An 11,966-nucleotide genomic window follows, 5' to 3' on the forward strand; every position below is an offset into this window, starting at 1 on the left:
GCCTGCCTTGCTGTGTTCTCCCAGCCTCCTGATGCTGCCTGCCTTGCTGTGTCCCTGTCCCTCCTGATGCTGCCTGCCTTGCTGTGTCCCTGTCCCTCCTGATGCTGCCTGCCTTGCTGTGTCCCTGTCCCTCCTGATGCTGCCTGCCTTGCTGTGTCCCTGTCCCTCCTGATGCTGCCTGCCTTGCTGTGTCCCTGTCCCTCCTGATGCTGCCTGCCTTGCTGTGTCCCTGTCCCTCCTGATGCTGCCTGCCTTGCTGTGTCCCTGTCCCTCCTGATGCTGCCTGCCTTGCTGTGTCCCTGTCCCTCCTGATGCTGCCTGCCTTGCTGTGTCCCTGTCCCTCCTGATGCTGCCTGCCTTGCTGTGTCCCTGTCCCTCCTGATGCTGCCTGCCTTGCTGTGTCCCTGTCCCTCCTGATGCTGCCTGCCTTGCTGTGTCCCTGTCCCTCCTGATGCTGCCTGCCTTGCTGTGTCCCTGTCCCTCCTGATGCTGCCTGCCTTGCTGTGTCCCTGTCCCTCCTGATGCTGCCTGCCTTGCTGTGTTCTCCCAGCCTCCTGTTTGTCTCCCACTCTCTTGGCAGCACGTTCAAGGCATCTACCACTCTTTGTGGGGGTGAGGGATTTGAGAGTGTGTGTTGGAAAACACAGGTCAGGCAGCATCTAGAACATAGAACATAGAACATAGAAGAATACAGCGCAGTACAGGCCCTTCGGCCCTTGATGTTGCGCTGATCCAAGCCCACCCAACCTACACTAACCCACTATCCTCCATATGCCCATCCAATGCCCGCTTAAATGCCCATAATGAGGGAGAGTCCACGACTGCTACTGGCAGGGCATTCCATGAACTCACAACTCGCTGAGTAAAGAACCTACCCCTAACATCTGTCCTATACCTACCCCCCCTTAATCTGAGGAGCAGGAGAATCGATGTTTCAGGTATAAGACTTTCATTAGGAATCCCTCATTCCTGATGAAGGGTTTATGCCTGAAACTTCGATTCTCCTGCTCCTCAGATGCTGCCTGACCTTTTGTGCTTTTCCAGCACCACACTCTTGACCCTTTCATCTTAAACCTATGTCCCCTACGTTTAATGTGTCCACCCTGAGAGAAAGCTTCTGACTACCTACCGTATCCATTCTTTTCATAACTTTATATACTTCTATTAGGTTGAAAACAATTCAGCTTTGTCCAACCTCTCCTTGTAGGTAATACTCTTTCAATCCAGGCAACATCCTGGTAAACCTCATCTGTGTCCTTTCCAAAACCTCCATAACCTTCTGATGACCAAAGCTGCACACAGTATTCCAAATGTGGCCTAACCAAAGTGTTATTCAGCTGTAAATGACTTGTGAGCTTTGATACTTAGTGCCCCTACCAGTGAAGGCAAGCATGCTGAATGTCACCTTTCCTGCCTTTTCCACTTGTCTTCGCACTTTCAGAGAGCTATGGACTTGGACCCTAAGATCTCTCTGTATATCAATGCTCTCAAGGATCGTAGGAGTGTTTGATGGAAGTAGTGTAGAGGGATCTTTACTTTCAGTTTAAAAGAGGAGAGAGAGCTGTACTCTGTATCTAACTCTGTGCTGTAGAAGAATAATGGAACCATTACACTCTATCTAATGCTGTGCTGTCCCTGTCATGGGTGTGTTTAATGGGGGACAGTGTACAGGGAGTTTTATGTTCAATTTAAGAATAGACGGTAGTTTAGTCTGTGTCTAACCCTGTGCAATCTATGCCCTGGGAGTGTATGATGGGGACATTGTGGAGGGAGCTTTGACTTCAGCTTAAAAGACTACAGGAAGCTTTATTCTGTATCTAACCCTGTGCTGTTCCTGTCCTGGGAATGTTTAAATGGAACAGAGAGGGAGCATTACTTTCAGTTTTTAGTCTGCAGATGACACAAAAATAGGTGGAGTTTCCAGGTAATGTTGAGGAGATGGGAATAGATTCCAAATGAGAAAAGACATTCCAGCAATTGAACTCATGAATGACCATGGAGAATATTGAAAAGGTCAGATTTGGCATGGAATTTATCCAGCAGACTAAGGGGTCTTGCACTGTGTAACTGTGTGGCATTGCTGCTTATTTGGCAGAGCAAGCATTGCTCCCTGTGCAACTTGGTGCACTTCTTAATTATTTGACAGGTTAAGTTTCAGTAGATTTTAAGAAAAATCCTGTTGGTGCCATTTGAACCCTGTATTGGAAACCGATCTAATTATTCTTCCTTTTCTTTAGAGTAAATCTCTAATTTCTCTGAGAGATGATAATCTCCAGGCATACAGAAATGACTGAGTTGTGACCCCATTGATTCTGTAAGGATTGTGCCAACTGCAGAACTCTGCCAGCTACCCCACCAGCATTTACCAGGTTGGTGGGTGAAAGCCCATGAGTTGGCCATTCACAACTTGGGGATGAATTTGCCTTCTGCTATGGAAGCTGGAAAAGTCACTTAAGTGGGACAGTCACAGATGAAGGGGACTTATGCCTCCCACCCTTGTTCAAAAACCTTAGATGAGCAGTTGGAAGCTTCATAAAAAAGAAAAGAATTGCAGATGCTGTAAATCAGAAATTAATGGAAGATCTCAGCAGATCTTGGCAGCATCTGTGAAGAGAAATCAGAGTTAATGTTTTGGGTCCAGTGACCCTTCCTCAGAACGAGTGGAAGCTACAAATCCATAAAGGCAGTTTGCACTTGAAGGCGCAATCTGTCTGTATCTGAATTTGAAGTTTTGAATATGCGAAAATTAAGACTTGACTTTGCTAGAAGAGAAATGCAGTTGAGATTGCTTTTCCATTTCCAGGCTGTGCAGAGTGATGCAGTAATCATGCATGATGTTGTTTATTTTGTGTCACTTGTTAGAATGTGGTAGATAGACCAGTTTTTGTGGAGTAGAACCTGTTTTTTAAAAAATATATATATAATGATTTAGGGCTGCTGTAATGTCTGGAGGATTCTGTATGAAATCTGTGTACTGTCATGGTGGTGGGTATATCCGCTGAGTTGGGAAGTTGATTTGCAGATGCTTTGTCCCCTGTATAGGCGACATCTTCAGTAATGTGAAGCCTCCTGTGAAGTGCTGCTGTACTGTGTCTGCTGGAATTTATTTGATTCTGTTGCTGCTGCTTCAGTTGCTGGTTCTGGTTGTTTACTGTAGCGGCCAGTATATTGGGTCCAGGTCAATGTGCTTGTTGATGGAGTCCATGGATGAGGGCCATGCTTCTAGGAATTCTCTGGCTGTCCTCTGTTTAGCTTCTTCTATGATCGTTGTGTTGGCCCAGTCAAATTTGTGGTTCCTGTCATCTGTGTGCACCTGAGCTACAAATCTTTACACAAACCTTGAATGTGTATACTGTAATCACGGAATAGTCAATAGCTGCTGTTCACTTACAATTAGAAACACCTGGACCAGCTAGCAGTGGATAAAGTCTTTTAACTCCAGCGTGAGACCATTAATTGGTCATCTTATTATATTCTTTGTCCGACATAAAATACCCGCTTTGCCCATAAGTGCAGTAGATGTCTCTCACGACCCTCCTCCTCTGTTTCCTCTCTTCCATTCTTGTTGGTATCTAATGTCCAACATTCTAACTCATCTCAAATCCCCATTCTCATTTCATCCCTGGCTCTCACTAATCTGCATTGGCTTCTTGGCCAGAAACACCTTAAATTTTAAATTCTCATCTGTGTCAACGTCCCTTCCTGTGACACAGACTGACTTCTTCCTCTGGACCTTTGTCACTGAATTGTCCCTGCTGCCTTTCTGACCAATTTTACCTAGTTTTGTGGAGACTGAGGATCAAACGTGGAATTTCTGGATTGTTTTAATTTTACCAGCTGAATTCCAAAAATATATTTTATATAATTCTGACACATTTTTCTGGAATTGCCTTCTTGTCCTAAATAAGCAAGTTAAAATTTACAATCTGATAAAAAACATCTGAGTCCGTTTCCACAAAAATGTAATTACGCGTGGGAAATCATGTCTCACTAACTTGAGTTTTTTTGAAGAAATAATGAAGGGGATTAATGATGTCAAAGCAGTGGACATGATCTATACAGACTTTAGTAAGGTGTTCGACAAGGGTCTGTATGGGAGCGTGTTTGGCAAGATTAGTTCACATGGAATACAGGGAGAACAAGGCATTTGGATACAGAACTGGCTCGAAGACTGGAGGCCTGTGACCAGTGGTGTGCCACAAGGATTGGTGTGGGTCCACTGCTTTTTGTCATTTATATAAATGATTTGGATGTGAACATAGGAAGTATAGTTAGTAAGTTTGCAGATGACACCAAAATTGGAAGTGCAGTGGACATTGAAGAAGGTTACTTCAGAGTACACCGGGACCTTAATCAGATGGGCCAGTGGGCTGAGGAATGGGAGATGGAGTTTAATATAGATAACTGTGAGTTGCTGCATTTTGGAAAGGTAAATCAGGGCAGGACTTATACACCTAATGGTAAGGTCCTAGAAGTGTTACTGGAGTGCAGGTTCATAGTTCCTTGAAAAGGAGTTGCAGGTAGACAGGATAGTGAAGGAGGTGTTTGGTAACTCCTTTATTGGTTAGAGCATTGAGTGTAGGATTTCTTTGAGAAGGTGACCAAACAGGTAGATGAGAGTAAACCGGTTGAAGTGGTGTATATGGATTTCAGCAAGGCGTTCAAAAAGGTTCCCCACAGTAGGCTATTGTACAAAATGCGGAAGAATGGGATTGTGGGAGATATAACAGTTTGGATCAGTAATAGGCTTGCTGAAAGAAGACAGAGGGTGGTGGTTGATGGGAAATGTTCATCCTGGAGTCCAGTTACTAGTGGTGTACTGCAAGGGTCGGTGTTGGGTCCACTGCTGTTCGTCATTTTTATAAACGACCTGGATGAGGTTGTAGAAGGGTGGCTTAGTAAATTTGCAGACAACACGAAGGTCGGTGGAGTTGTGGATAGTGACAAAGGATGTTGTAGGCTACAGAGAGACATAGATAAGCTGCAGAGTTGGGCTGAGAGGTGGCAAATGGAGTTTAATGCGGACAAGTGTGAGGTGATTCACTTTGGTCGGAGTAACCGGAATATAAAGTACTGGGTAATGGTAAGATTCTTGGTAGTGTAGATGAGCAGAGAGATCTCGGTGTCCAGGTACACAGATCCTTGAAAGCTGCCCACCCAGGTTGACAGGGTTGTTAAGAAGGCATACAGTGTTTTAGCTTTTATTAATAGAAGGATCGATAGATATAGGACAGATGTCAGAGGTAGTTTCTTTACTCAGAGAGTAGTAAGGGTATGGAATGCTTTGCCTGCAACGGTAGTAGATTTGCCAACTTTAAGTACATTTAAGTCGTCATTGGACAAGCATATGGATGTATGTGGAATAGTGTAGGTTAGATGGGCTTCAGATTGGTATGACAGGTTGGTGCAACATCGAGGGCCGAAGGGCCTGTACTGCGCTGTAATGTTCGATGTTCTATGAATTGGGAGGTCACATTGCAGCTAAACAGGACATTGATTAGGCCACTTTCGGAATATTGTGTGCAATTCTGGTCTCCCTGCTATAGGAAGGATGTTGTAAAACTTGAAGGGGTTCAGAAAAGATTTACAAGGATGTTGCCAGGGTTGAGGATTTGAGCTGTAGGGAGTGGCTGAACACGCTGGGGCTGTTTTCCCTGAAGCGTTGGCAGCTAAAGGGTGGCCTTATAGAGGTTTGTAAAATCATGAGGGGAAGAGATAGGGCAAATCGACAAGCAGTGCTGTTTTACCTGAACTTCAAGGCCGTATCTGTGCTCCCAATGTCTATTAGTGAAGACAGAACATGCTGACAACAGGCACCCCCATTAATAGTAAATGCACGAGTCGCAATCAGTTCCATAGATTCGCCGCCCTCACTTTATCACATCACACTGGTTGAAAATCATTGCTGTAGAAGGTACTTCATATCTAAACTTGTGCTGTTTCTGTCTTGGCAGTGTTTTAAAAGTTTTTCTCTGTAGCTAATTTTCTTTAATTTGCTTTAGGAATATTGCATGCAGATTACTCCAGTCAGCAATATAAATGTGAGAGCTTTTACAGATTTCTTGCATGTGTTGTTTATTGCTTTTCACACCCTCTAATATAGAGTGGGGAACTTGACCGACTGCAGAATCGAGCCATGTCACAGCCCTGTGATTTAATGGAGCCAAAGTCTGCCATATGCCAGCAAGTTTCTGGCTCTCCTGGCTGCAACGTACCGAACCAATCATCTGGCCTGGCTCAGCAGCAGTATACTTGTAGTCCAGTCTCCATTGAACTAGCAGCCCGAGGAGCTTACCCCAGCAGCATGGGGCATCATCCACGGCAGGGCTTGGTTCGATTACCCACTGTGACCAACCAGCTCCGACTACAGCTACAGCAGAGGCTACAGGGACAACAGGTCAGTGCATTCTATTCACTCACCTTGTACCTAGTGTACATACCTCCTGCCATCCTGTCTAACTGTCCTATGTGGGGAATCACCACACCCATGGCTAATCACAATCTCCTATAGAAATCCTCCTTCTCAGAAATGCACCTGTCCACCTGCCCAGAATTAAATCAAAGTCCATCAATCAGATATGGATTGACCTACTGAGGGATTGTCACCAGTGGTTGAAAGGGTGGAGGAGAGGGTATGGTGAGCAATGGTATATAACATGGTTTTGGTCGCCATACTATAGGAAGGATGTGGCGGCACTGGAACGGGTGCAGAGGAGGTTTACCAGGATGTTGCCTGGTATGGTAGGAAGATCGTATGAGGAAAGGCTGAGGCACTTGGGGCTGTTTTCATTGGAGAAAAGAAGGTTTAGGGGTGACTTGATAGAGGTGTACAAGATGATTAGGGGTTTAGATAGGGTTGACCATGAGAACCTTTTTCCACGTATGGAGTCAGCTATTACGAGGGGGCATAGCTTTAAATTAAGGGGTGGTAGGTATAGGACAGATGTTAGGGGTAGATTCTTTACTCAGCGAGTCGTGAGTTCATGGAATGCCCTGCCAGTATCAGTGGTGGACTCTCCCTTTTTATGGGCATTTTAACGGGCATTGGATAGGCATATGGAGGATAGTGGGCTAGTGTAGGTTAGGTGGGCTTGGATCGGCGCAACATCGAGGGCCGAAGGGCCTGTACTGCGCTGTATTCTTCTATGTTCTATGTGTGCAGAGTATGTGTGAGGAGTATACTCAGTCTGTACATAGCAATGGGAACAGCTTGAGGTGATAAGTACGTAACTACTAGGAGTAGGAACAGGTATAATCAGCCTTTCGAGCCTGCTCCACCTTTTGATATGACCATGGCTGATCTCATCTTGGCTCCACTCCACTTTCCTGCCCCCTCAATAACCCTTCAACCCACTGCCTCCTTAGATTTACTCATTGTCCCAGCATTCATCGTACTTTGGGGTAGTGAATTCCACAGATTTGCGATCCTTTGAGAAGTATTTTTTCCTCATCTCTATTTTAAATCTGTTCCCTTTTATCTGAAAATTATAACCTCTCGTTCTAGATGGCCTGACATGGGAACGCATCCTTTCAGACTCTACTTTGTCAATACCCTTTAGCATCTTGTATACCTTAATTGAATCCTTCATTCTTCTAAACACGACAGAGAGTATGGGCATCAACTGCTCAATCTCTCTTCATAAGACAAACACCTCATTTCTGGAATTAATCTAGTGAACTGCCTCCAATACAACTAAATCCCTCCTCAAAGAAGGGGACCAAAACTGTATACAGTACTCCAGATGCCTTGTACACTACTTTCATAAGCTATTAATTAGCAAGATTCCATTTGCCTTATTACCTGCTGTACCAGCGTACTAGTTTTTCCTGATTCATGCACAAGATTCTCCATATTCCTCTGGTTTCTCTCCATTTAGGTGATGTTGCCTTTTTATTCCTCTGACCAAAATGGATAATCTCCCACTTACCACATTAAACTCCATCTGCCAAATTTTGGCTTATTCACCTACCTATCCACATCCATTTGTAAATTTCTAATTTATTCATTGCAAAATACTTCATCTATTTTAGTGTCATCTGCAAGTGTTCTATAGTACTTTCTTTCCCTGCATCCATGTCATTAATACAGATTGTAAATAGTAGGGGTCTGAGGACCAAGTTCGGTGGCACCTCACTAGTTAAATATGCCAACTGGAAAAAAGATTATCCCCTCTGCTTTCTGCTGGTTAGCCAAACCTCGACCCAACTAATAAAATTACCCCCAACCCCATGTGATCTTACCTTGTATATTAACCTTTTGTGCAGCACCTTTGCAAATGCCTTCTGGAATTGTACACAGAGCGATGACACAGATCATTCTGCTGTCTCTCTGCAGATGCACCAGAATCGACAGGCTGCGATGAGTCATTTGGGTGCAGCAGGCTTGATGGGAATTGGACTGCGTGCTGGCATGCAGCAAATCACTGCCCAGGTATGAATCCAGTGGAGATCTCTGTTTTCATGTTTACTTAACAGGTTGGAGGCTTGGGGGAAGATGATGTAGGTCACTATGTAACCACATGCTTTAAGACTCGGGTGCTGAGCAAGGGAGAGTTGATGACTGGGAAACTGTAGTAACTGCAGCATGCTTGAAGATGTTATAGATTTTGATTACGCCTAAAGTATGCTGTGGCACACATGGAGATCTTAATGTAAGCACCTGACACATAAATAGTCCTTCTCCATGCTGGACATCCAAAGTGATCTTTCCACATTTATGCCAAAGCACAGATGCTGGAAGTAAAGACTTGGAAGAAGTTTAGCAGCAGTGATGGTTCAGTCTCTCATATCTCTCCCTTCTCTCTCCAGGGCCCTCTCAATGCTCAGATGGTTGCACAGCGACAACGTGAATACATTAGCCAGCAGCACAGACAGTGGCAGATGATGCAACAGCACGCCTTGCTGACAAGACAGCATATCCCAGCCAGCACTGGATCCCATCTTACGCGCCCTCCTCCTTCACAAATCCACTTCTCACCCAGTTACAGCACATCAGGAAACACGTCTTCATCTGCCAGCCCCTTCCCATCACTGGTGTCCAGTGCTGACCCACAGCCAAACCCATTCAGCTCTCTCCATGGATCAGGGACTTTGAGCACAGGGATATTGGGCCAGACAGGGTCAGAGCCCAGAGCAGGTCTGATGCCCCAGATTCAGCAGAATATTTCACAGTATCTCACCTCAGGTAAGAAATACCTGCTGTGAAATCCAAGGGTCTGAGGGGATGGCTTCCTGTGCTATATGATGGTGTTTGCTCTGAATTAACAGATTTGGACAATTCATTCCTATAAACCAAGGCATAGTTTTCAATTGTATATCCATCATTTTCCCTAGATAGCAATAATACATCAGATATTGATGCCAGTGATCTCTTGGTTTGAATCAGTGGATATCAGTCAGGGCTCCTATTCTGTGATTACTCTGCAAGATATCTTGCCTTCCCAGTGCTCATGTATAACAGATGCTGATTATTTTCCAGCTTTACCCCAACAGGGAGACCCACCTTTAGCTCCAAATCCAAGTCGTGACAGCCCAACATTGTCTACACTGGTGCAGCCATCCCAGAGTTCCATGATGCAACAGACTGCAGCAACACCTGGATTTGAGACACCAGAAGGAAAGGTGTGGCAGCAAGAACCCCCGGAAAGCAACAGGTATTGCACTCACCCAGTGATCAATTAACATCGCTATCCATGTTGTGCCTCTATGTATTTGTATGTGTGTGTAATACACTCTTATTTTCTAGCGTGTACACACAGGCCGGACAGCAGCAGCCAGGCAGTCTGGGAATGTACAACAACGTGAGTATCACTGTCTCTATGGACAATGGGCCTGCCTCTGTCAGTAACCTCAATCAAGTGTCAGGACAGATGCACATGGGGACCATGCAACTACCTTCAATCCGTTCAATGTGCCCAGAACAGGTAAGCAGTTCAGCAAGTTTTGTCACATCAGGTTTCATTTGGACAGTGATGTTCAAGTCTTTACTGGATTTCCTCCTCTAACAGGTGCAACAGGTCCAGGTGTTCGCTGATGTTCAGTGTACGGTGAATGTGGTTGGTGGAGACAGTTATTTGAACCAGTCAGGTATGGCATCCCAGAAAGGCCAACCTGGTGGGCAGGCACCACAGAGCCAGCAGAAAAGCCTTCTCCAACAACTACTGACAGAGTGAGTGATGGATGGTGATGAGGAGGAAAAATCAAACTGCACATCTCACTGATTCATACAGTAAACAGGTTCTGCAGTAGTGTCAGACACCTATTGAAAACTGGTTCACATTTCCTGTCTGCCTCTTGTTGGGGCATAGACAGTCTCAGATCTGTACAGAAGCCCTCACCAGTTGCTCAGTAACTCTCAGGCAGAGGATGAGATGAAGAATCTAGCTGAGCAACATCAGACCACCAGGATGGCGGCGAGCGTTGGCTGTGACACAGGGAAGGAGTGAGGTTCTCATATCAGAGCAGACTGTGCGTGCAGGACAGGTCCACAACACTGCACTTAAACAAATGCAGCTTCAGCATAAAACCAACCATCTGATATTGCATCGGCTGCGGTTTACATCCAACCTCTTAAGTAATACAGACCTGGCTTCGTATAGTTCATTGGCGAGAAAGACAAAAATGAGAAAGCAATAATTAGCGGGTGGGGTTTTAAGTATTTGTAGGTGAACGTTCTTGATCTTGCAAATGCTTAGAATATTCCCAGCTGTGTAAAGCACAGCATTGTATTTAAGAATCTATGGTCCAGAGATGAGTTCTCACTGTAAATATTTCTGGGATGTTTCTCTATTGTGGAAACACACAGTTTCATTGATGGTCCTCAGGCAGCTAACACACTGACCTTCCTTTCTAGTGCAGACAGTTTGGGATCTTTGGGTAACTTGGGTGTTTGGGGTCGGGGAAAGGGGGGAGGAGGCGAGGACTGACTCTATTAGCAAGTGGTGTTTCAATTGACTGCACTGGTCTTTGAGGAAATGTTGTTGCCCATTAGTGAAGCAGTGCCCTGGACAGTCCTATATGACTTGTTATTAAAGCTGTTAGTAGTGTCCTTGAATGCCACTACTGGGTCAACCTTCCTTTTAAGACCCTTCCCAATTGGTCAGAGGTTGATATCACCCTGACCCATAAATGTATCATTGTTTTTGGAACTGGTTCCCTAACAGCACTGTGGGTGTACCTGCAAATCATGGTGGTCAACATGGTAACTCCTCAGCACCTTCACAAGGAGAATTAGGAATGGTCTCATCTGTGACATCTAATTCCTGTGAATTAATAAATCCAATTGGATAGCATGATACTTGCAGTAAGTCCCACCTGATTGGTTCTTTCAGTTTTATTTCCTCCGAGATTCCTGGTTTGGGATTTTTCCCGGTTCACTAATCTATAACTAATTAAAAGGTCTTTTAAATAAGGCACTTCGCTCAGTGTATAGAGAGAGCAGAACCAGGATTATTAGTGGGTAAAATTAATTTTTTATATATATATATATATATATATCAATGGTGCAAGAAATCTGCTTCTCTGCCCAGATGTCTTCAGATTATGAGAGTTTAATACAAAGTATTTTGCTGTATTTAAGATGAATCCTCTGAAAACACTAACCAGAGGCATTTAACTAACATTGGCTTCTCTTGTATTACTGTTTATCAAACATTTAATTACCAAGCTGTGAATAAAATCTCAGAATAAGTCTTTTTGTGGATTTGCATCTATTTATTGATCCTCAGTAGAGGAGAAAGAGAAAGATCAGCACAATCCGTTCCTTTCAACATCTAAACAGCTTTATTAGATCACACTTTTTCTCAATGTGAGGCAATATATAAACCAAGACAATGAACGTTTCATCAACCTTTTGTCAGTAAATTTGCCAAGTACACCTAAACTCAGTTGAAACTCCCTTACTGGATATACTAACATTTTATATAGCTAATGGAATTGACGTCCCAAATATTGGAAGGTGGGAGGAG

At 44.4% G+C, this 11,966-nt stretch overlaps 1 protein-coding gene across 1 annotated transcript in view; it reads left to right on the top strand.

The window, feature by feature from the left end:
• Window positions 1–11,693, top strand: part of ncoa1 (nuclear receptor coactivator 1) — a 99,564-nt gene extending 87,871 nt beyond the window's left edge. The window contains exons 14-19 of the mRNA XM_043695214.1: window positions 6,104–6,397; window positions 8,336–8,431; window positions 8,809–9,184; window positions 9,479–9,653; window positions 9,746–9,923; window positions 10,008–11,693. Of these exons, the coding sequence (XP_043551149.1) occupies window positions 6,104–6,397; window positions 8,336–8,431; window positions 8,809–9,184; window positions 9,479–9,653; window positions 9,746–9,923; window positions 10,008–10,172 (1,284 nt within the window). The 3' untranslated portion in view covers window positions 10,173–11,693. The remainder of the gene's footprint in view (window positions 1–6,103; window positions 6,398–8,335; window positions 8,432–8,808; window positions 9,185–9,478; window positions 9,654–9,745; window positions 9,924–10,007) is intronic.
• Window positions 11,694–11,966: the final 273 nt, after the last annotated feature.

This window comes from Chiloscyllium plagiosum, chromosome 9 (assembly GCF_004010195.1).
Source record: "Chiloscyllium plagiosum isolate BGI_BamShark_2017 chromosome 9, ASM401019v2, whole genome shotgun sequence".
Lineage (NCBI taxonomy): Eukaryota > Metazoa > Chordata > Chondrichthyes > Orectolobiformes > Hemiscylliidae > Chiloscyllium > Chiloscyllium plagiosum.